The sequence below is a fragment of the Loxodonta africana genome, chromosome X (genome assembly GCF_030014295.1).
Source record: "Loxodonta africana isolate mLoxAfr1 chromosome X, mLoxAfr1.hap2, whole genome shotgun sequence".
Classification (NCBI taxonomy): Eukaryota; Metazoa; Chordata; class Mammalia; order Proboscidea; family Elephantidae; genus Loxodonta; species Loxodonta africana.
Genome location: NC_087369.1, coordinates 67,774,664 through 67,800,224, shown reverse-complemented (window position 1 = coordinate 67,800,224; position 25,561 = coordinate 67,774,664). Strand labels below are relative to the sequence as shown.

The window sequence follows — 25,561 nt, the reverse complement described above, 5'->3', positions numbered from 1 at the left end:
GCTCTTCCTTAAAGTAGAATACAAACTAATAAATGCAGAAACGGAGTCTGAAAATTGACATTTTGCAGTGATGATAGTAATAACTGATTCAGTCAAGAATCATCATTGGATACTAAAACTACTAGAACATAGTTTGATGAAGAGCAAGATATTCACACAGTCTGAAAGTATCCCTCACAAAATTATTAACTACAAAGAGGAAAATGGTAATTTTACAGTGGATTAGTCTAGCAAACACCATCTTAACCAAGTAATCAAAGTTAACATTACCTCTAAGGGGTAAGACCTGCATCGTGTGCCCCTGATATGATGCCCTGAGAAAGACACACTGTACCTTTTGTGGTATTCCTGCCAAAATGCATAATCATGGGAAGTAGCAGACAAACTTAAATTTGAGGGACAGTCTACAAAATAACTGCCTTTTATTTACTTACTTTTTAAAACTGTCAATGTCATGAAAGACAAAGAAAGGGACTATTCCAGATTGTTGTTGCTGCTGGCTGTTGTCAAGTCAGCCCCTGACTCATGGAGACCCCACACACAAAGGAATGAAATGTTATCTGGTCCTGCACCATCCTCATGATTGGTTGTAGACTGGACTCATTGTGATACCTAGGGTTTCATTGGCTGAGTTTTAGAAGTAGATCACCAGGCATTTCTTCCTATTCCAGATTAAAGAAGACTAAGAGACATAACAACTAAATAAACTATGTGATCTTGGATTGGATCTTTACCAGGAAAAGCACATAGCTATAAAATATATTACTAGGACAATTGATGCAATTGTAATATGGCCAAGATAATAACATTGGATAAATGTCAAATTTGTTGATTGTGACACAGATACTGAGATTATGGAAAAGAATGTCATCATTCTGAGGAAATACACACTGAAGTGTTTAGGAATAAAGGGGCATAATGTCTGCAAATTACTCTCAAATAGTTCGGAGACAGAGACAAAGTGAATAATAAAGTGCAAATGTGGCAAAATGTTAGTTGATGAATCTGGGTAAAGGGTATATGGGAAGTCTTTGTAATATTCTCATAATTTTTCTTTAAGTGTAGAATTAAAAACACAAAGTTAAAAAACACAAGTATAAAAAATCAACATTAATTACATCATTGTATATTTAAATCACACTTTTCCTATGTATTTAATGAAAGAAAAAATTATATATTGCCAAAATTTATTGGGATGAACAGCTGGTGTATAATTTTACTTTTTGTCTCAAGAAGCTAGACAAATATTAAACATTTTAAAGTCAGAAATAAGAAGTAATTTAACTCTAATTGTAATAGTAATGTTACAATATGATTTTTTAAGAGGACCAGATGTTTGGAAATTAAAACAAGCAAGCAAATAACAGATGAGTCAAAGAAAAAAATTAGGAAATAATAAGAATTGAATGACAATAAATACTACACACAAAAACTTCTGAAGTGGTACAGAGAGGAAAATTTAGAGTTCTAAACTCTTATTTTAGAAAAGAAGATAAAAAATTAATTAGCTAAAGGTTCAACTCAGTAAGTCTGAAAAAGAGCAAAGAAAAAGAAGGAAAAATAAAGATAAAAGCAAAAATTACTAAAATAAAAAAAACAATATTCAATGGTGGGGCTTGATGAAACCAAAAGCAGGAAATATGTGTAACATACGGTGTGTGCGTGTGCGTCTACGTGCATACGCGCATATAATCACCAGGAATGAGTAAGGCTTATCCCTGAAATACATTAGAAAGTTGATTATTGTAACTTACCACACTGTCACCTTGGCATATTAATGGAGAAAAAAAGCATATAATGATGGCAGTAAATACAAAGCATTTGGGAAAAGACTCCGTACCCATTCACAATAAAAACTCTCAGCAAACTAGGACTAGAAAGAAACTTTCTTAACTTGGAAAAGAATATCTACTAAAAATGATGAAACTTGTAGAATTCTCTTGTAAATTCAGGAGCAAGACAAGAAAATCCTGTACCACTGATACTATTTCTTTGTGCTGGAGATCCTAGCTAGCACAGTAAAATAAGACAACAAACAAACAAAACCCAGCTATATGTATTCAAAAAAGGAAGAATCTGCCATTATTCATGGGGAAAATTAATAAACAGATATTCCAAGAGAATCTGTAAATTATTAGAACAAATAGAGTTCAGAAGGCTGGTGAATATAAAATCAACATTCAAAATTATCAATCATGTTCCCATATATGAGCAACAATTAGAAAATGTAATTAAAAGATACACTTCATAGGAGTGAATTTAACAAAACATCTTGCAGATTATATATTATACATAATATGCTATATATAATTATATATTGTATAATAGATAACATAGATATACATAATACAGTAAATAAGGTTTCTTATAATGTAGAAAATGGTTTAAATTTTATCATTTGGTGCTAGCTCTTTTTTTTGCTAATTATTTTTTAATGGGTCATCACTGTTCAACTCTTATTCTCCCTCCTTCTTTTAATAATTTTTTCGTAAAGAGATTGCCTTAAGAATCACAACTTCCAGGTGCAGGATATCAGTAAAAGCAAGGTGGCATCGTCAGTACTCCTCATTGTCTTCACTGGGTGAACTATTTCACGAATGCACTAAGGAAATGAAATCATACTGCAGTCCCTCAAAGACTGAAAAATAGTAAAATGAGGTGAAATCATTTCTTCTATTACTGTCCATCTCTATCCTCTCGCCCCCTCGAGTCCTTAGACTCCACACTGCCCCCATTTCGATGATCCCAGTAAACTCAGTGCCGTCGAGTCGATACCGACTCGTAGCGACCCTATAGGACATATTCCTGTAAAACAGTTGTATGCATAGCATTAGAGGGAGTGTGCAGTACAGCAGTCAAGAGTATAGACTCTAGAACTAGATTGTCTGGATTCAAAGCCCAGCTCAGCCAGTTACACAACTTCCCTTGGCCTTAATTTCCTTGTTTCTTCCCTTGGCTAATACAAACCTACCTAGTAGAGTTGTTGTAATGATTGAATAAATTAATACCTGTAAAGCCCTCTAGAACAGTGTCTGGCACATAACAGGTGTTTAGCAAATACTGGTAATTATTACAATTTTCAATGATTTGAAACACTGGAGCAAATTACGTAGCTCCTGCTCTTCTTGCCCTACACAACCTCCCTTTTCTTTTATCTGAGCATTGCTATACACACACACACACACACACACACACACACACACACACTCTTTCTCTCTCGCTCTCTACCCCTTTGGAAAGAAGTAAAGATGAAGGGAGGAAGGGTGTATGGAATGACAGGAGATGCAAGTCAAACCCTATATAGGTGCTTTCAAGTGAAATAGAGCTCATTCCTTTTGTAAGCATCACCCCTAAGCCTCAAGTCCACAATCTCCTTGGTTACCACTGTTACCCTATTTATTCAAGTATCTGTTTCACTCCTACTATGTACTCTGAGACATGAGATCACCATGAATCAGAATTGACTCGAAAGCAACTGGTTTTGGTTACTTACAGGCACCATGATTTGGTTACCTATCCCCTAAATCTCCCAGTACAATGCCTGAAAACCATAGTGGCATAGCGGTTAAGAACTAGGGCTGCTAACCAAAAGGTCGGCAGTTCGAATCCACCACGTGCTCCTTGGAAACCCTATGGGGCAGTCCTACTCTCTCTTACAGGGTCGCTATGAGTTGGAATCTACTCCTCGGCAAGAGGTTTTTATCCCCTAAATCTCCCAGCACAATGCCTAGCCTTTTGTAAGGTTCCATAAAGATTTACTATATGAAGCAAGAGATGCCCTCTCTCCTTTGGATTGCAAGGATCTGTGAGACATGGGTCAAATTTGTTTTGTTTTTTTTGTATTCTATAAAGCTCAAATAAAGAGAAGATTGCTCCTCTGAGAGTAAAAACTGAACTTCTAAATGAGAATGTTCATGCATTGTGAAGAATGTAAACAATGTCAGTGAACAACTTGTGTAGAAATTGTTGAATGGGAACCTAAACTGTTGTGTAAACCTTCACTGAAAACACAATAAAATATTATTTAAAAAAAAAAAAACTGAACTCCTAAAATACGAATATCACCTGCTTGGAAATCTTCAGTGTTTGCTACTCCTTATGGAATAATCTGCATACTTCTTAGTATGACATTCAAGGCCCCACAGCACTCTATCTTCACCTCCTAAAAAAAAGCTGTTTGCAAAACAGACCTGCCTGGGCCTTTGTTCTAGAAATCCCAGGCCTGGAAGGCCTTCCCTCCCCACCCCCTCCACATGGCAGATGTCACTCACCCTCTAAGTCCCACCCAAAGATCCCCCTTCCTCTTTGATGGTTCAAGATTACTACCAGGCAGTGACTTGGTCCATCTTCCATGCTTCCTGAATACCTTGAACAAGCAAACATTATGGCACTTGGGTCTGGCGCACCATATTGTACCTTTTTTTTTTTTTTTTTTTACTTATTACACTCTCCCGGCCTTACACAGAAAAAGACTTGTGTATGATTGGAGGCTCACCTGACAATTCTCTCCCTTAGCAGTGTGGGCACAGGCATTTGGCCTTCAGTACATTGTTATTGATCTTGAACAGGTATTTTTTTTAATGGAAAATTTTCAAACATACGCAAAAGTAGAGAAAACATTATGTATGAATTACCAGCTTTAACAATTTGAAACTCATGACCATTTTGTTTATAACCCGTCCCAGCCCTACTGTATCACATTGAAGCAAATAAAAAGATCATTTAATTTCTAAATACTTTAGAATGTATTTCTATGAAATAGCCTATTTCTTAAAACCTATAACTATAGTATAATTACCACATTTAAAATGCTAAAAATAATTTCTTAATATCATTAAATATCCATCATTTCATCCAAGCATATTTTGTGAAAGCTGTTTAGTGCCTGCATGCTCTTTCTCCAATTTTTAAATAGTGGAGAGAACAGGAAAACGGGATGATGATCTGGGAAAATGCATAATTAAGTTTCAGAGAGCCTGGATGTCCTAGACAAGAAAGAAAGAATCTGACCTGGTTTGAGGTAGGAGGAATATATCCTACTACTTCTCCGAAGGAGGAGGGTGCGACTTCAAGCCGGGTGATGTCGAAGATGGTGCGGAGGGTAGAGGGGTATTACCTCCGTTGGGGGTTCCTTCAGGATAATCCCACCGCGGAGCTAGGAGGCAGCGCTTTTTTGGAGGCTTGGTTTCCCGCGTGTTTCGAGGTGGGAGCGTGGATCTCCCGGAGGCACAAGGCTGGTCCCCCATAAGGATTATAAGACCTGAGCGTCAGCTCTCTCTGGTGGGCCCTGATGAGGCCGAAAGACTTGAGATGGCGGCGGGTCCCCTGCAGACACAGCTGGCTTCTTCCCGATTTCGCTCTTACCGTATTTCGTGTATCTTGAGAAGTATATATCCCCTCTCCGCCCCCGCCCCTGTGCCGCACCCCACCCCATTTTAAAGTTTCTACAAGAGTTTTTAAAAATTATGTGTATATTTGATATAATGTTTCTCAATTGTCTCTCCCTCCCCCCAAGTGTAGCGAAATCTATGGAGAATTTTATACAACCGATACAACTTTAGGATTGGAAGAAATTCAGGTTTACTCCTAAGTGGTAACTTCTGCATAGCTTGTGAATATGTGTGAGGGGGAGGGGTGAAGGTGGAGGTGAGGGTGGAAGAACCAAAGAAATTATTGAAAAGCCAAGGGGTTTACAGTCCGGCTGCAGATTCACATCACAGAACCGTGAAAACTAACTAGGACCGTTTAAAAGGCAATATACAAACAGTTCAGTTGACTAGAGTGCAGAATAACAACACAGCAGCACTGACAATGAAAATGAAATGTGGAAAACAAATTCACCAAATGTCACAGACTCTAAGATCACCTTTTTCTTCATATTTTAACGAACTCAAAATCTCTGAAACTTTAAATTTTTTCTTCACATTTCAACATCTAGGAAATCTCTGAAATCTGACAATTGATGTTATGTCGTATGTTAATTGGCAATGGCTTTTTTTCTTGGTGCTACATAAAATAATCTCCTTTAACTATCACTGGTGTAATTGTATTCTATAATATACGGTAAGTAACAAGTAACCATAGACGTGTGAAGTGATTTAGAAGAAAAGGCTTCTGGAACAAACTCAACCAATCATTGGAACGTGACAGCTTTCCAGCACTGTCCAATGTGTGTTCTAGTGGAGAGAGTTCAATCTTTAATGTTAAAATAGAACTGGTTTTTAATAAGCTGTGCTATTTACAAGCTCTTTGATCTTGAAATAGTTAATTAAACTCATTCCGATTTTCAGGGGATAATGATTTCTTCCCTGCAAAATTGTTCTCAGAGATAATGCATTTAAAGCACTTATCACCGTGACTTGGGAGCAATGGTTGTCCATTGGTAGGATTCTCTTTTTTTTTTTTTTTTAATTGTGCTTTAAGGGAAAGAATGGAAACCCTGGTGGCATAGTGGTTAACTGCCATGGCTGCTAACCAAAAGGATGGCAGTTCAAATCCACCAGGCACTCCTTGGAAACTCTATGGGGCAGTTCTACTCCGTCCTATAGGGTTGGTATGAGTCGAAATCGACTCGAAAGCAATGGGTTTTGGGTTAAGTGAAAGATTACAGTTCAAGTTAGTTTCTCATACAAAAATTTATACACACATTGTTATGTGACATTAGTTGCTCTCCTTATAATGAGACAGCACACTCCTTTCCACCCCGAATTTCCTGTGTCCATTTAACCACCTCCTGTCCCTTTCTGCCTTATCATCGCCCCATCAGACAGGAGCTGCCGATTTATTCTCATGTAAAAAAATTTTTTTTTATCTACTTAAAAAAAATTTTTTTTTTATCTACTTGAGCTAAGAACCATACCCTTCACGAGTATCATTTTATATCTTATAGTCCAGTCTAATCTTTGTCTGAAGAGTTGGCTTTGGGAATGGTTTTAGTTTTAGACTAACAACTGACTTTTGTATATTTGCCTTGTATCCTGATACTTTGCTGAAATATTCTATTGGTACCAGTAGTTTTCTTGTGGATTCTTTGGGATTTTCTGTGTATAAGATCATATCATCTGCAAATAGAGATATTTTTACTTCTTCCTTACCAATTTGGATGTCCTTTATTTCTTTTTCTAGCCTAACTGCTCTGGGTAGGACCTCCAGCACTATGTTGAATAAGAGTGATGATAAAGGGCATCCTTGTCTAGTTCCTGTTCTCAGGGGGAGTGCTTTCAGAATCTCTCCATTTAGGATGACGTTGACTGTTGGCTTTGTATAAATTCCCTTTACTAGGTTGAGGAATTTTCCTTCTATTCCTATTTTGCTGAGAGTTTTTATCATGAATGGGTGTTGAACTTTGTCAAATGCCATTGTTGCATCAATTGATCATGTGGTTCTTGTCTTTTGTTTTATTTATGAGATAGATTACACTGATTGTTTTTCTAATGTTGAACCATCCCTGCATACCTGGTATGAATCCCACTTGGTCATGGTGAATTATTTTTTTGATATGTTGTTGAATTTTATTGGCTAGAATTTTGTTGAGGATTTTTGCATCTAAGTTCATAAGGAATAAAAAAAAAAAAAAGGTCTGTAATTTTCTTTTTTTTTGTTGTTGTGTCTTTACCTGGTTTTGGCATCAGGGGTATGCTGGCTTCACAGAATGAATTTGGGAATATTCCATCCTTTTCTATGCTGTGAAATACTTTTAATAGTAGTGGTGTTAACTGTTGTCTGATAGTTTGGTAGAATTCTCCTGTGAAACTGTCAGGACTAGGGCTTTTTTGTTGTTGTTAGGAGTTTTAAAATTACCTTTTCAATCTATTCTTTCGTTATAGGCTTATGCAGTTGTTCTACCTCTGTTTGTGTTAGTTTTGGTAGGTAATGTGTTTCTAGAAATTTGTCCATCTCCTCTAGGTTTTCAAATTTGTTAGGGTACAATTTTTCATAGTATTCTGTTAAGGCTGTATTAATTTCAGTTGGGCCTGATGGGATATTGCCCATCTCATTTCTTATTTGGATTATTTGCTTCCTCTCCTGTTTTTCTTTTGTTAGTTTGACTGTTGGTCTTCTGATTTTATTTATCTTTTCAAACAACCATCTTTTGTTCTTATTAACTCTTTCAATTGCTTTTCTGTCCTCTATTTCATTTAATTCTGCTCTAACTTTTATTATTTGCTTCCTTCTTGTGCCCGAGGGCTTCTTTTGCTGTTCTCTTTCTATTTGTTCAAGTTGTATGATTAATGTTTTAATTTTGGCCCTTTGGCCCTTTTTGATGTGTGCATTTATTCCTATAAACTGACCTATGAACACTACTTTTGCTGTGTCTCAAAGGTTCTGGTAGTGTAAGTTTTCATTCTCATCTGACTGTGTGAATTTCTTTATTCCATTCTTAATTTCTTCTCTAACACAGCAGTTTTTGAACAAGGTGTTGTTCAGTTTCCATGTGTTTGACTTTTTTTCCTTGCTTTTTCTGTTATTAATTTCTACTTTTATGGCTTTATGGTCACAAAAGATGCTTTGTAACATTTTGATGTTTTAGATTCTGTTAAGGCTTGCCTTATGGCCTAATATGTGGCCTATTCTGGAGAATGTTCCATGTGCACTGGAAAAGAAAGTATACCTGGCAGCTATTGGGCGGAGTGTTCTGTATATGTTTATGAGATCAAGTTAGTTGATTCTGGCATTTAGATCTTCTGTGTCTTTATTGATCTTCTTTCTGGATGTTCTATCCTTCACTGAAAGTGGTTTATCGAAGTCTCCTACTATTATTGTTGAGCTGTATATTTCTCTTTCCAATGCTCTGAGAGATTGTTTTATTTATTCAGGAGCCCTGTCACTGGGTGGTTAAATATTTATTATGGTTGTGTTCTCCCAGTGTATTGACACTTTAATCATTTTATTGTGTCCTCTCTTATACTTTTTGGTGGATTTTTCTTTAAAGTCTATTTTGTCAGAGATCAATATTGTGATTGTTGTTTACCTGATATGTATTTTTTCATCCTTTGAGTTTTAGTTTGTTTGTGTCATTCAGTCTAATGTATGTTTCTTGTAGTCAGCAGATAGACAGATCATGTTATTTTTTAAAATAATTTTTATTGTGCTTTAAGTGGAAGTTTACAAATCAAGTCAGTCTCTTACACAAAAACCCATATACACCTTGCTACACACTCCCAGTTACTCTCCCCCTAATGAGACAGCCTGCTCTCTCCCTCCACTCTCTCTTTTCGTGTCCTTTTAGCCAGCTTCTAACCCCCTCCACCCTCTCATCTCCCCTCCAGGCAGGAGATGCCAACATAGTCTCAAGTGTCCACCTGATCCAAGAAGCTCACTCCTCACCAACATCCCTCTCCAACCCACTGTCCAGTCCAATGCCATGTCTGAAGAGTTGGCTTCGGGAATGGTTCCTGTCCAGGGCAAAAGAAGGTCTGGGAGCCATGACCACTGGGGTCCCTCCAGTCTCAGTCAGACCATTAAGTCTGGTCTTATGAGAATTTGGGATCTGCATCCCACTGGTCCTGCTCCCTCAGGGGTTCTCTGTTGTGTTCCCTGTCAGGGCAGTCATCGGTTGTAGCCAGGCACCATCTAGTTCTTCTGGTGGCAGGATGATGTAGTCGCTGATTCATGTGGCCCTTTCTGTCTCTTGGGCTCCTAATCACCTTGTGTCCTTGGTGTTCTTCATTCTCCTTTGATCCAGGTGGGTTGAGACCAATTGATGCATCTTAGATGGCTGATTGCTAGCATTTAAGACCCCAGACGTCACTCTTCAGAGTGGGATGCAGAATGTTTTCTTAATATATTTTATTATGCCAATTGACTAAGATGTCCCCTGAAACCATGGTCCTCAGACCCCTGCCCCTGCTACACTGGCCTTCGAAGCATTCGGTTTATTCAGGAAACTTCTTTTCTTTTGGTTTAGTCCAATCGTGCTGACCTCCTCTGTATTGTGTACTGTTTTTCCCTTCACCTAAAGTAGTTCTTATCTACTATCTAATTAGTGAGTACGCCTCTCCCACCCTCTCTCCCTCCCCCCTCTCGTAACCACAAAAGAATATTTTCTTCTCAGTTTAAACTGTTTCTCAAGTTCTTATAATAGTGGTCTTACACAATATTTGTCCTTTTGCAACTGACTAATTTCACTCAGCATAATGCCTTCCAGGTTCCTCCATGTCATGAAATGTTTCACAGATTCCTCACTGTTCTTTATCGATGCGTAGTATTCCATTGTGTGAATATACCATAATTTATTTATCCATCCATCCTTTGATGGGCACCTTGGTTGCTTCCAGCTTTTTGCTATTGTAAACAGTGCTGCAATAAACATGGGTGTGCATATATCCGTTCGTGTAAAGGCTCTTATTTCTCTAGGATATATTCCAAGGAGTGGGATTGCTTGATTTTTTTTTATGGTAGTTCTATTTCTAGCTTTTTAAGGAAGCTCCAAATCGATTTCGAAAGTGGTTGTACCATTTTACATTCCCACCAGCAGTGTATAAGTGTTTCAATCTCTCCACAGCCTCGCCAACATTCATTATTTTGTGTTGTTTGGATTAATGCCAGCCTTGTTGGAGTGAGATGAAATCTCATTGTAGATTTGATCTGCATTTCTCTAACAGCTAATGATCCTGAACATTTCCTCATATATCTGTTAGCTACCTGAATGTCTTCTTTAGTAAGTGTCTATTCATATGTTTTGCCCATTTTTTAATTGGGTTATTTGTCTTTTTGCAGTTGCGTTTTTGCAGTATTATGTAGATTTTAGAGATCAGGCGCTAATAAGAAATGTCACAGCTAAAAACTTTTTCCCAGTCTGAAGGTAGTCTTTTTACTCTTTTGGTGAAGTCTGTGGATGAGCATAAGTTTGATTTTTAGGGGCTCCCAGTTATCTAGTTTTTCTTCTACATTCTTTATAATGTTTTCTATACTATTTATGTCATGTATTAGGGCTCCTAACGTTGTCCCTGTTTTTTTTTCCCATGATCTTTATCGTTTTAGATTTTATATTTAGGTCTTTGATCCATTTTGAGTTCGTTTTTGTGGATGGAGTGAGGTATGGGTCTTGTTTCATTTTTTTGCAGGCAGATATCCAGTTATGCCAGCAGCATTTGTTAAAAAGAATGTCTTTTGCCATTGAACTGTTTTGGGGCCTTTGTCAAATATCAGCTGGTCATATGTGGAAGGATTTATGTCTGGATTCTCAATTCTGTTCCATTGGTCCATGTATCTGTTGTTGCACCAGTGCCAGGCTGTTTTGAGTACTGTGGCGGTATAATAGGTTCTAAAATCAGGTAAAGTAAGGCCTCCCACTTTGTTCTTCTTTTTCAGTAATGCCGTATTTATCCGGGACCTCTTTCCCTTCCATATAAAATTGGTGATTTGTTTCTCCATCTCGCTAAAGAATGTCGTTGGGATTTGGATCAGCATTGCATTAAATGTATAGATTGCTTTTGGTAGAATAGACATTTTTATAATGTTAATTCTTCCTATTCACGAGCAAGGTATGTTCTTCCACTTATGTAAGTCTCTTTTGGTTTCTTGCGGAAGTGTACTGTAGTTTTCTTTGTATAAGTCTTTTCCATCTCTGGTAAGATTTATTCCTAAGTATTTTATCTTCTTAGGGGCTACTGTAAATGGCATTGATTTGGTGATTTCCTCTTCGATGTTCTTTTTGTTGCTGTAGAGGAATTCAACTGATTTTTGTATGTTTGTCTTTTATCCTGATACTTTGCTGAACTCTTCTATTAGTTTCAGTAGTTTTCTGGAGGATTCCTTACGGATTTCTGTGTATAAGATCATGTCATCTGCAAACAGAGATACTTAGACTTCTTCCTTGCTAATCTGGATGTCCTTTATTTCTTTATCTAGCCTAATTGCTCTGGCTAGGACTTCCAGCACAATGTTGAATAAGAGTGGTGATAAAGGGCATCCTTGTCTCATTCCCGATCTCAATGGGAATGTTTTCAGGCTCTCTCCATTTAGAGTGGCGTTGGCTGTTGGCTTTGTAGAAATGCCGTTTATATGTTGAGAAGTTTACCTTCTATTCCTATTTTGCTGAGAGTTTTTATGATGAATGAGTGTTGAACTTTGTCAAATGCCTTTTCTGCATCAGTTGATAAAATCATGTGATTCTTGTCTTTTGTTTTATTTATGTGGTGGATTACGTTGTTTTTCTAATGTTGAACCATCCCTGCATACCTGGTATGAATCCTACTTGGTCATGGTGAATTATTTTTTTGATATGTGGTTGAATTCTATTGGCTAGAATTTTGTTGAGGATTTTTGTGTCTACACTCATGAGGGATATAGGTCTATAATTTTCTTTTCTTGTGGTGTCTTTACCTGGTTTTAGTATCAAGGATATGGTTGCTTCATAGAATGAATTTGGTAGTATTCCATCCTTTTCTATGCTCTGAAATACCTTTAGTAGTAGTGGTGCTAACTCTTCTCCGAAGGTTTGGTAGAACTCTACAGTGAAGCCATCCAGACCAGGGCTTTTTTTTGTTTGGGGTTTTTAAATTGCCTTTTCAATCTCTTCTTTTGTTATGGGTCTATTTAGTTGTTCTAGACAGATCGTGTTTTTTTATCCATTCTGCTACTCTCTGTCCCTTTATTGGAACATTTAGTCCATTTACATTCAGCTTAATCATTGATAATGTATGAGTTTAGTGCTGTCATTTGATTTCTTTTTTGTGTGTGTTGTTGATAGTTTCTTTGTTCTAATTAATTTTCTGTGCTGAGTCATTATTCTTTATGTATTTTCTTTTCATCATTTTCATTGTTGTTCATTTTGTATTTGCTAAGGTTTTATATTTTTCATGTTTTTTTTTTTTTTTTTGGTAGGATCGTTAGTTTCCTTTGTGGCTACCTTAATATCTACCCCTATTTTTCTAAGTTTAAACCAATCCTTTATTTCTTTATATTGCCTTGACTTCCTCTCCATATGAAAGATCTATAACAACATTATTTAGTCCCTCTTTTTTGTTTTAATATTGTCATCTAATACATATTGAAGTCTCTGTTTCCCTAGTTTCAGTGTCTTAGCTTCGATTTATTTGTGACTTCCTTATCTGAATTGATATCTGGTTTCTGTGTCCTGTGTTCTAGCCTTGGGTTGTTAGCTGATGTTTTGATTTTCTAACCAGAGGAATCCCTTTAGTGTTTCTTGTAATTTTGGTTTAGTTTTTACAAATTCCCTAGACTTCTCTTTATCTGGAAATGCCCGAATTTCTCCATAATATTTGAAGGACGGTTTTGCTGGATATATAATTCCTGGCTGTCAATGTTTTTCCTTCAAGGCTTTAAATATAAGTCTGCCTTCTTGCCTGCATGGTTTCTCATGAGTAATCTGAGCTTGGAAACCCTGGTGGTGTAGTGGTTAAGAGCTATGGCTGCTAACCAGAAAGTCAGCAATTAGAGTCCACCAGCTGCTCTTTGGAAACCATATGGGGCAGTTCTACTGTGTCTTATAAAGTCACTATGAGTCGGAATCAACTGGATGGCAATGGATTCGTCTGAGCTTAGTCTTATTGACTTTCTTTTGTAGGACTTTTCATTTACCCCTACTTTCTCTTAAAATTCTCTCTTTACCTCTAGTTTTGGTAAGTTTGTTTATAGTATGTCTTGGTGACTTTCTTTTGGTGTCTACCTTGTATGGGGTTTGATGAGCTTTTTAGGGAGATATCTTCACATCTTTCATGATATCACAGAAGTTTTCTGTCAACAAATCTTCAACAATTCTCTCTGTATTTTCTGTCATGCCCCCTCCTCCCCCATTCTGGCACCCCAGTCACTTGTAGGTTGTTCCTCTTGACAGAGTCCCATATAATTCTTAGGGTTTCTTCATTTTTTAAGATTCTTTTGTCTGGTTTTTCCTCAAATATGTTGGCGTCAAGTGCTTTATCTTCAATTTCACTAATTCTGACTTCCATCGCCTCAATTCTGCTCGTATGATTTTGTATTGAATTGTCTAATTATGAGATTTTTAAAAATCTTTTGTATTTCTGTTTGTTGTCTCTCTATAGATTCTTGAAGCCTGTTAAATTTGTCATTATTCCCTTGCATAGCCTTCTTGAGTTCCTCTATTGCGTTGTCTATGTGTTCCTTGGGTTGTTCTGTGTTCTGCCTGATCTCCTGAAGAGCTCTGTATATTAATCTCTTGAATTGTACCTCTGGTAATTCTAGGAAGTTTTCTTCTTCAGGAAGGTTTCATGACTCTTTATGTGATTTGATATAAAATTTGATATTAAGCCATCAATAAGTTATTATATTTATTTATTTATTTTATGTTTGCTTACCCTGTCCTAGCTTCTTGTTTTGTTGTGTTTTGATATGCCCAAATAGGTGGCTTGTATGAGATAGTTTCATTATCCACACCTTTGAATCTCTCATGTCCTGTCACTAGGTGGTTAGAGCTGTGTGAGGTATGTGAGCCCAGGAGACCATTTTCTTTTCTTGTATGAGTTCTGCTCAGGTGACCAGGTAGTGGGTCACCAAGTCGGTGGTGCATGCTCTCCCCCACCGGAGTCCTAGATGGGCAGGGGTGATTGCAGTAGGTACAGTTATCCAGCTGCAGTAGGGGGTCTTGCGCTGAGCAACACAGGGGAATCATGGCTGCCCCTGAATGTCTGAGTGGAAAGTGTGTCCCTGTTCCTTAGAGCAGGCAGATAGGTGGGTTTTGCAGCCAGACTATGGGCCCCCAATGCTGTTGGCTTTAAGGACTGGGAGTCACTACTTATTCTTGGGCCTGTGTCGTGGGTGGCTGGGTGGTGTGGGTGGAGGCACTGGTCCTCAGGCCTCTGATGTGGTTAGGTGAGGACCCTGCTTAATGGGCTGAGCGGTATCAATTGTCATGAATCTGGCACTCCACCATATAGCTGATATAGTTGAAATTGGGCTTCAGGTGTATTCCTTGTACTGTGCTAATGAGGGCCTATGCTGTTGATATGGACTCACACAGGTCTATGCAGCGGTGAAAGGCATTTAAAGTCTGTGGACCCCTTATGCCTGTGCCTAGGCAAAGGAGGGGTGTCTGTCCTGAGTTCCCAGCTTAGGGGAGCTGGCAGATTATTTTTTCCTGTTTGTTAATTTGTTCTCTTTCCAAAGCTAGGAGAATGTCTCAGGGCACATGACAGGTCCTACTTATGGCCCAGGGGATGAGGCAATCATTGAAGCTGCCTCAGACCTGGTGCAGAACAGGGAGGGAGTAGGTGAATGGGAGAGATGTTCTTCCCAAAAGGAGTGTTTTTGATCTCCACGGTAGGTTAGATTCAGGTACTTATCGTTCGCTGATCAAGTGTGGTTTCTCAAAGGTTCTGGAGGTTTGAGCCGATGCTCAGCCACTTGGTCTCTACCGACGTGGAAAGCGCATTCTGAGTGCCACTGTTTGCCTCACCACACTTTCCAGCCAATCCATCCTACAAGGTGCCGGTTCCCACCGGGTCAGGTCTGGCACCTCTTCGCAGCCTCTGAACTGTCTCTCTCTCCCTGCCACTCAGTCTGATTCCCCATCTTTTCCTTTGATGTTCAGGGCTCCTAGATTGTCATATATAATCGATTCACTTGTTTTTTCTGGTCCTTGTTGTAAGAGGATCACAGGAAGCATCTGACTGCTCTACCATCTTGGCTCTGCCTTTTCATTGGTAGAATTTTTGACTTCCCTCTGGGATCCCTGGGTTCCATTCCTGGCCAATGCATGTAATATGAAGCCTGTCAGTGAAGGCTTGTGTGTTGCTATGATGCTGAACAGGTGTCATTAGAGCTTCCAGACTAAGACTAGGAAGAAAGGCCTGGCAATCTATTTTAAAAAACTCATTCCTCAGCCAATCATGGGGATGGCTCAGGACTTGATCATGCAGTGTTCATTCCACTGTGCATGGAGTTGTCACGAGTAGGGAAGAGGGGTGACTCAATGATAACTAACAACATTGTCATGACTCCTTCTCACTCCCGGAAACCGTGGTGGCATAGTGGTTAAGAGCTACAGCTGCTGACCAAAAGGGCAGCAGTTCGAATCTGCCAGACATTCCTTGGAAACTCTATGGGGCAGTTCTACTCTGTCCTATAGGGTTGCTATGAGTCAGAATCGACTCGACGGCAATGGGTTTGATATTTTTTTGGGTGTCTCACTCCCACCATTACTACTTTACTCTGAATGCCCAGCATAGCCCTTTATGCAAATTAGCTATTCAGTAAATTTTGGGGAAAGAAATGGCCCTGTGGTTTTATACCAGATACTACTAATAAACTTTGGGAATTCAGGTGTGGGAATAGGTTAATCGAAATAATATTAATGAAAATTAATGAAATAATGTGAAGGGGTAGCAAGAGAAACAATGCTTTAGAGCTTGAAGAACAGTTGGAACTAGAGACACTGATGTGGAAGTCAGCAACGTAGAGTTAACAGTTGAGGTCATGGGGATGGATGGCACCCTGAAGAGAAAATTTAGAGAAAGCAGAATTGGGCTAACTTCAGAATTTTAAGTAATTAGGGGGAGAGAGAGGAAGAGAAGCCTGCTGCAAAGGCTGAGAAAGAGTGGCCAAAATCAGAGGGGATGACTCTAACCTAGGATTTCTTACCTTACACTATTGACATTTGGGGTCAGGTCTTTTTTTAGGGTAGTGGACTGTCTTGTGGATGATACAATGTTTAGCAGTATTCCAAGCCAGGCCTTTACCAACTATAAGCCAGTTGCAAACCTTCCCCTGCCCCACCTTCAGTTTTACAGCCAAAAAGGTCTCTGTCTTAGTTATCTAGTGCTGCTATAGTAGAAATACAAGTGGATGGCTTTAACAAAGAGTAGTTTATTTTCTCACAGTAAAGTTAGCTAAAAGTCCAAATTCAAGGTGTCAGCTCCAGGGGAGGGCTTTCTGTCTCTGTCGGCCTTCTCTTCAAACTTCTCCCAGACTGGGAGCTTCTCTGCACAGGCACCCTGGATCCAAAGGACACACCCTGCTCCTGGCACTGCTTTCTTGATGGTATGAGGTCTCCCACTCTCTGCTTGCTTCCTTTTCCTTTTCACTTTTGAGATAAAAAGGAGGACACACCCCAGGGAAACTCCCTTTACATTGGATCAGTAAAGTGACCTGGGTAAGGGTGTTACTATCCCACCCTAACCCTCTTTAACATAAAATTACAATCACAAAGTGGAGGACGACCATACAATGCTGGAAATCATGGCCCAGCCAAATTTATACACACATTTTTTGAAGGACGTAATTCAATCCATGACAGTATCTAAAACCAAAAACCAAATCCATTGACATTGAGCTGATTCTGACTCATAGCTACCCTGTAGATACTGCTGAATGTTCCCTAGGGGACAAAATCATTCCAGGTTGAGAATCATTATCCTGAAAATTTACTCCTCTCCTTGCCCTCCACCCAGTTGTACAAGTCAAACTTTGGAATCTCTTTTTTTTTAATGAAGAATTTTTATTATTTCTCAATGTAAATGAAGTACCTTTTTTACACCTTTTTACACTGGTCTCTGTATCTGTGAGACTAAAGACTTTAAGAGTAAAATTTGAAATTAAGTTGTTTTATAGCTATTAAAAAAACAAACCCATTGCCGTTGAGTCGATTCTGACTCATAGTGACCCTATAGGACAGAGTAGAACTGCCCCATAGAGTTTCCAAGGAGCACCTGGTGGATTCGAACTGCTGATCTTTTGGTTAGCAGCTGTAGCTCTTAACCACTATGCCATCACAGTTTCCTTTATAGCTATAGTTTCAGTAAATTAAGACAATTATTTGCCTATTTTACTTAAATGATGAGAATTAAAAATTATATCAAACTCAGTGGGTTTGATTCATGACAAATATTTGATTTGAGGTGAAAAAGGTGCCAACTTAGAGCTGTTGCCATTAACCTAGAATATTTATATTGGGACTGTGTTTTTGTTTTTTATATACTAGAAAGGAAATTTAAACTCTTTTCTTTCAGGTTTCAAAGTGATATTTTCCCATCATCTTCTCCACATTGAGCTTTTTGGAACGTCAGTGAACCAGCTAAATGTGAATCATGGAACCCAGAAGAGGGCACTGTTAGACTGAAGGACTGTTGAGTCAGTTCTGAAACATGCTACAGATCCCAATGTGCTTAATTAAAGGATGACAACTGAGAACAAAATGAATTCACCTTTAGGTGACAGTGACCTATTTTTATTTAGATTTTTTTTTAATTGAGAAGTAGAGTGATCCATTATGATTTGTTTTGGAAATTAACTTTTCATTTCTAGGCCAAGAATTTTTTTTTCTTTCTCAATTCTTATTTGTATTAAAAAAAAACCCGTTGCTATCAAGTCGATTCTGACTCATAGTGACTCCATAGGACAGAGTAGAACTGTCCCATAGGATTTCCAAGGAGCAGCTGGTGGATTTGAACTGCCTACCTTTTGGTTAGCAGCAGAACACTTAAACACTGCTCTGCCAGGGCTCCATATTTGTGTATATATACAAATGTAAAAGACAGCTCTGTTAATTATTTTTAAGTCTAAATCTAAAGTTAAGAAATGTGGAGTTCCTGAAAAAGCCTCATGAAATGGAAAGTAAGAATGATTTGGAGGTAGACTATTCATATTATTTTTTGTTTTGTTTTTTAATTTTATTAATTTTGTTGTTGAGAATATACACAACAAAACATTTACCAATTTGACAATTTCTACATGTACAGTTCAGTGATATTGATTACATTCTTTGAGTTGTGTAACCATCCTCACCCTCCTTTTATGAGTAGTTCTTCCCACATTAACATAAACTGCAGCCTAAGGTGCCTACCTAATCTTTAGAGTTGTTGTTGTCAATTTGATCCCACATAGGTCTCAAAAGAGCATAATACTGAAAGGAGACATTTTTTACTAGCTAAGCTACACTACTGTTTTTTTAAGAAGACTTCAGCGGATATTATTGGTTTAGCGTTTAAAGATTTTCTCAGGGCAATAGTCTTGGCGGATCTAGAGTCCATGAGAATTTGAAATTCCGTTCTGCATTTTCCGCCTTTTGATCGGGACTATTCTATAGAATCTTTGATCAAAATGTTCAGTAATGGTAGCCAGGCACTATCCAGTTCTTCTGGTCTCACGGCAAAGGAGGCAATTGTTCATGGATGCAATCAGACACACATTTTGTTTCCTCCTATTCCTGACTCTCCTTCTTCTTGTGTTGTTTTAGGGGAATAGAGACCAACTGTTGTGCCTTAGAAGGCTGCTTGCAAGCTTTTAAGACCCCGAGCACTACGCAACACACTAGGAGGAAGAACAGAAGCCCTAAATATGTATTAGGCCAGTTAACTGGGATGTCCTATGAAACCATGACCCTAAACCTCCGAACCAAGGAACCAAATCCCATGAGGTGGTTTGTTGCACATAAGCAGCCTCAGCAGCTACAGTTTTTTTTTTGGTCATTCTTGTAAATATGTCTATTGCACAAGTTTGGCTAATTCAAGTTTTTTACATGTGTACAACTTACTGACCGCAATTACAATAATCAGCTGCAAAATCCTACCCTTAATGAGATTTTTCCAGAAAAGGGCAATTTTAGATTTCGTAACATTGCAAATACCGCTATAAGCAATAACTCCCCATTTCCGCCTCCCTCCTGACCACGGAAACCACTAATAAACTTTGGTCTCTGTACATTTGCCTTTACTTGTCTTTTTATATAAGTGAGGTCATACAATATTTGTCCTTTTGTGATTGACTTATTTCACTCAGCAGAATGTCTTCAAGCTCCATGCATATTGTATCATGTATTGAGGCTTCATTTCTCCTACTGGCTGAGTAGTGTTCCATTGTACATATGTACCACATTTTGTTTATCCATTCATTCATTGAGGGGTGTTTAGATTGTTTCCACCTTTTGGCTATTGTGAATAGTGCTGTGATGTACATTTCTGTACACCACATCTGTGATGTGTACATCTGTGTACATCTGTACACAGACATGTACATGTCTCTGCTTTCAAGGCTTTCAGGTATATGCCAAGGAATGGAATTGCTGAATCATTTTTTGGTATTTTTATGGTAATTTTATTCTTAGTTTTTTGAGGAACTGCCACACTGCTTTCCACAATAGCTGTACCATTTTGCATTACCACCAGCAAGGGATAAGGGTTTCGATTTCCCCACATCCTTGTCAACATTTGTTATTCTCTGTTTTTTGTTTTGTTTTTATCTTAGCCTAGTGGGAGGTTTTTATTTGGGATGGCTAATGACGTTGAGCATCTTTTCACATGTTTGGTGGCCATTCGAATGCCCTTTTTGTTGAAAGTCTATTCAAGTCCTTTGCCCATTTTTTGATTGGGTCGTCTTTTTGTTGTTAACTTGTCGAAGGTTTATATATATTTTGGTTATCAGATTCTTATCAGATACATGGTTTCCAGAGATATTATCCCAGTCAGTAGAGAGTCTTTTCACCATTTTTGGTAAAGTCTTTTGATGAAAAAAAGTTTTTAATTTTATGAGGTCCCATTTATTTATTTTGTCTTTTGCTGTTTGTACTTGTTATTTTTTTAATTAATTTATTTATTGTGCTTTAAGTGAAAGTTTACAAATCAAGTCAGTCTCTCGTACAAAAAGTTATACATACCTTGCTATGTACTCCTATGTGCTTTTGTGATTATACTGGATAATCCATTGTTCAAAGGTAGGCCCAACAGCTTTGCCCTTGCATTTTCTTCTAAAAATTTTATGGCTTTAGTTTGCACATTTAGGTCCTTAATCCATTTTTAATTTATTTTTGTGTATAGTGTAAAGCGTGGATCCTGTTTCATTTTTCCGCATGTGGAAATCCAATTTTCCCAACACCATTTACTGAAGAGACACTTCTTTCCTCATCAGATGGACTTAGCACCCTTGTCAAAAATCAGTTGACCATAGACGTGTAGGATTATTTCTGGACTTTCAATTCTATTCCTTTGGTCTCTGTGTCTGTTGCTATACCAGTACCAGGCTGTTTTGATTACTGTTGTTGTTGTTGTTAGGTGCCGTGTCGTTGGTTCTGACTCATAATGACCCTATGTACAACAGAACAAAACACTGCCCAGTCCTGTGCCTTCCTCACAATCATTGCTATGTTTGAGCCCATTGTTGCAGCCACTGTGGGGCCAATCCATCTCATTGAGGGTTTTCCACTTTTTTACTGACCCTCTACTTTACCAAGCATGATGTCCTTCTCCAAGGACTGGTCACTCCTCATTAAAAAAAAAAAATTTTTTTTTCCAAAATACGTGAGATGAAGCCTCATCATCCTTGCTTCTAAGTAGCACTCTGTCTGTAGTTCTTCCAAGACAGATTTGTTCTTCCTTCTGGCAGTCCGTGGTATATTCAATATTCTTCATCAACAGCATAATCCAAAGGCATCAATTCTTCAGTCTTCCTTTTTCATTGTCCCGTTTTTACATGCATATGAGGTGACTGAAAATACCATGCCTTGGGTTAAGTGCACTTTAGCCCTCAAAGTGACGTCTTTGCTTTTTAACACTTCAAAGAGGTCTTTTGCAGCAGGATTGCTCAATACAGTATGTTGTTTGATTTCTGACTGCTGCTTCCATCAGCGTTGATTGCAAATCCAAGTAAAATGAAATCCTTGACAATCTCAACCTTTTCTCTCTTTATCATGATGTTGTTTATTGGTCTAGTTGTGTGATGGATTACTCTAGTTGTATAATACATTTTAAAATCAGGAAGTATGAGTCCTCTTACTCTTTTCTTCTCTTTCAAAATTGCTTTATCTCTTGTTATTCCATATAAAGTTGAGGATAGGCATTTTCATTTCTGTAGAGAAGGCTATTGGAATTTTGATTGGGATTGCTTTGAATCTATAGGTTGCTTTGGGTAGTATTGACATCTTAACAATATTAAATCTTTCGATCTATAAATATTTTTCCATTTATTTAAGTCTTGTTTAATCTCTTTCAGCAGTGTTTTATAATTTTCATTGTGTAAATCCTTCACATCCCTGATTAAATTTATTTCTAGGTATTTTATTCTCTTAGATGCTGTTGTAAATGGAATTGTTTTCCTAATTTCCCTTTCAAATTTCTCATTGCTGGTGTATAGAAACCCAAATGATTTTTGTTTGTTGACCTTCTACCCTGCAACTTTGCTAAATTCCTCTACTAACTCTAGAAGCTTTTTTTGTTGATTCTTTGTGCTTTTTATACAAAGGACCAGATCACCCATCAGTAGAGATAATTTTACTTCTTTTCCAATTTGGATATCTTTTATTTCTTTTTCTTTTCTTATTGCTCTGTCTCGGACTTTGAATAAAAAATTGAATAGGAATAGCATCCTTGTCTTGCTCTTGATTCAAGGAGAAACATCTCAGTTTTTCTCTGTTAAGCATACTGTTGGTTGTTGATTTTTCATAAATGCCCTTAAACATGTTCAGGAACTTCTTTTTCTATTTTGTTGAGAGTTTTTATCAAAAAAGGTGTTGCATTTTGTTAAAAGCCTTCACTGGATCATTTGAGATAATCGTGTGATTCTTCTTTTTTGTTCTATTCATGTGGTGTATTACATTGATTGATTTTCTAATGTTGAGCCCTCCTTGCATTCCTGGAATAAATCTCACTTGGTTATGGCGTGGGATTCTGCTAGGTATTGTTTTGGTGAAGATTTTTCCGTCTATATTCATAAGGGATATTGGCCTGTTGTTTTCTTTTCATGTAGTGTCTTTGCCTGGTTTTTGTATCCAAGGTAATGTTGACTTCATAGAACGAATTAGGCAAGAGTTTAAACTGGATTAATGTCAGTTCTTCTCTAAATATTTGGTAGAATCAGCCAATAAAAAAGTCCAGGACTTTTTTTATTTTTGTTTTTGATTACTGTTTCAAGCTCTTCACTTGTTATGGGTCTGTTGAGATTTACTATTTCCTCTTTAGTCAGTTTAGGTAGATTGTGCGTGTGTAAGAATCTGTCCATTTCATCTAGGTTATCCAGTTTATTGTCCTATAGTTGTTCATAATATTCTGTCATAATTCTTCCCTCCCCCCTCCACTGGATCAGTTGTAATGTCTCCTCTTTCATTTCTTATATTGGTTATTTGCATCTTTTCTTTTTTTTTTGTTTGTCTAGTTAGAGTTTTGTCAATTTTATTGATCTTTTCAAAGAATCAACTTGTGATTTTGTTGATTCTATCAATTGTTTTTCCGTTTTCGATTTTATTTATTTATGCTCTGATCTTGTTATTTCCTTTCTTCTATTAGGTTTAGGCTTAGTTTGCTCTTCTCTTTCTAGTTCCCCAAGTTTTATAGTTAGGCAATTGGTTTGAAATATTTCTTCTTTGATCATATAGACATTTATCATTATAAATTTCCGTGTGAATATTGCCTTCACCGCATCCCACAAGTTTATTTTTTTTTAATGTTGTGCTTTCATTTTCATTTGACTATAAGTATTTTCTGATTTCACTTTTGATTTCTTCCTTGACTCATTGGTAGTTTGTAGTATGTTGTTTAATTTGTATTTATGTCTTTTCCATTTTTTCTCTGTTATTGATTTCTAGTTTAACTGCACCTATGTCAAAGAAAGTACTTTATATGATTTCAGTATTTTTAAGTTTATCAAGACTTGTTTTATGACCTAACATGTGGGCTATCCCGAAGAATGATCCACGTGCACTGGAGTGGAATGTATATTGTGCATTTGTTCAGTGAACTGTTCTATATATGTTCATTAGGTCTAGCTGGTTCATAGTGTCTTTCAGGTCCTCTATTTCCTTGCTGATCTTTTTCTAGATGTTCTGTGCGATACTGAAAGTGGTTTACTGAAGTATCCAATTATTATTGTAATACCGTTTATTTCTCCCTTCAATTTTATCAGTGTTCACTTTATATATTTAGATTCTCCGATGTTGGGTGCATATATATTTAAAATTGTTAAATCTTCTTGATGAATTGATGATTTAGTCACTATGTAATGTCCATATTTATCTCTTCTAATAGATTTTGACTTAAAGTATATTTCATCTAATATTAAGATTGCCACCCCAGCTCTTTTTTGGTTATTGTTTGCATGGAATATTTTTTTCACCCTTTCACTCTCAGTCTATTTGTGTCTTTGGATCTAAGGTCTGTCTTTTGTAAACAGCATATAGTTGGATGACGTTTTTTCCTCCATTCTGCCACTCCCTATCTTTTGAGCACTTATTGCATTTACATTCACTGTAACTACCGATAAGAGAGATCTTACTACTGCCATTTTGTTATTTGTTTGTCTTAAGCCTCCTATGTCTATTTCCTCTAATACTGCTAACTTTTGCGTTCTGTTGGTTTTTTTTTTTTTGCAGTGAGCCATTTTGATTCCCTTCTCTTTTTCTTTTGTATATATTTTTAAGGTATTTTATTAGTGGTTACCAGCTATACTATACTTGATCTCTTGCATTTATAACATGCTAACATAAATTGATACCAACTTAATTTTAACAACATACAATAAATTTTGTATCTATACCATCCCTCCCTTCTATTTTGTTGCTGTTATCACTAATTTTGTGTTTATATTTCATGTGCCCTGCAACATAATGTTATTCTTGTTTTTTTTATACATTTGTCATTGAAAAGCATGAAGGACAAAACAATTAGAACTATCAAAGTCTGAATACCTTATTACCAGTCCTTATACTTGTGCTTGCAATTACCTTTTTGGATATCTTTCTTTTTATTTATGGCTTTGAATTATTTTCTAGTGTCCTTTCTCTTCCGTCTGACAGCCTACCATTAGAATTTTTTGTAGGGTTAATCTGGTGGATATGAACTCTGTTAACTTCTGTTTGTCTGGAAATGTTTTAACTTCACTCTAATTCTTGAAGGACAGTTTTGCTGGGTGTAGTATGCTTGATTTCCAGTTTTTATTTTCTTTCTCTCAGCAATTTAAATATATCATTCCATTGCCTTCTGGCTTCCAATGTTTCTGAGGAGAAATTGATGTTTCATCCTATTGGAGAGTCTTTATATATGGCTATTCCCTTCTCTATCTTTTCCCAGTATTCTCTCTTTATCTTTACTTTTTGAGTGCCTGATTATGATGTGTCTCAGTGTAGATCTCTTTGGGTTTTTTTCTGCTTGGAGTTCTTTGAGCTTCTTGGATTTGTAGATTCACATCCTTCCCCAAATTTGGGAAAATTTTTGCCATTATTTCTTCAAAAAAATTTTTAAAATAACATTTTATTGTGTTTTCAGTAAAGGTTTACACAGCACAGTATGTTCCCACTTACCAATTTCTACACAATTTGCTCAGTGACATTGGTTACATTTTACACAGTGTGTCAAATTCCTCATTATTTCTGTTCTGGTTGTTCTGTTTCCAGTAATCTAGTTTCCTGCCCCCTTGCCTCCTTCTCGTCTTTGCTTTAGACTAAGCTTTGACCATTTGGTCTCATATAGATGATTTTTTAAAGAAGCACAGTATTCACAGGTGATATTGCTTGTTATTTAGCTAAAAGATGACCTCACAGAGTAGTTTTGGTTTCAGGTTTAAAGAATATCTCAGGGTGAAAGCCTCAGGGAGTCCTCCATTCTCAACTGGTCTAGTAAGTTTGGACTTTTTAAGAATTTGAGTTCTGTTCCACAGTTTG

General features: G+C 37.3%; 1 protein-coding gene across 1 annotated transcript; it reads right to left on the bottom strand.

Annotated features, from left to right (window-relative positions):
- Positions 1–233: 233 nt before the first annotated feature.
- NBDY (negative regulator of P-body association) lies at positions 234–5,334 on the bottom strand. The gene has a single exon (XM_023539369.2). The coding sequence runs from the start codon at positions 5,244–5,246 to the stop codon at positions 5,040–5,042; it is 207 nt and encodes a 68-aa protein (XP_023395137.1). The 5' UTR covers positions 5,247–5,334; the 3' UTR covers positions 234–5,039.
- Positions 5,335–25,561: the final 20,227 nt, after the last annotated feature.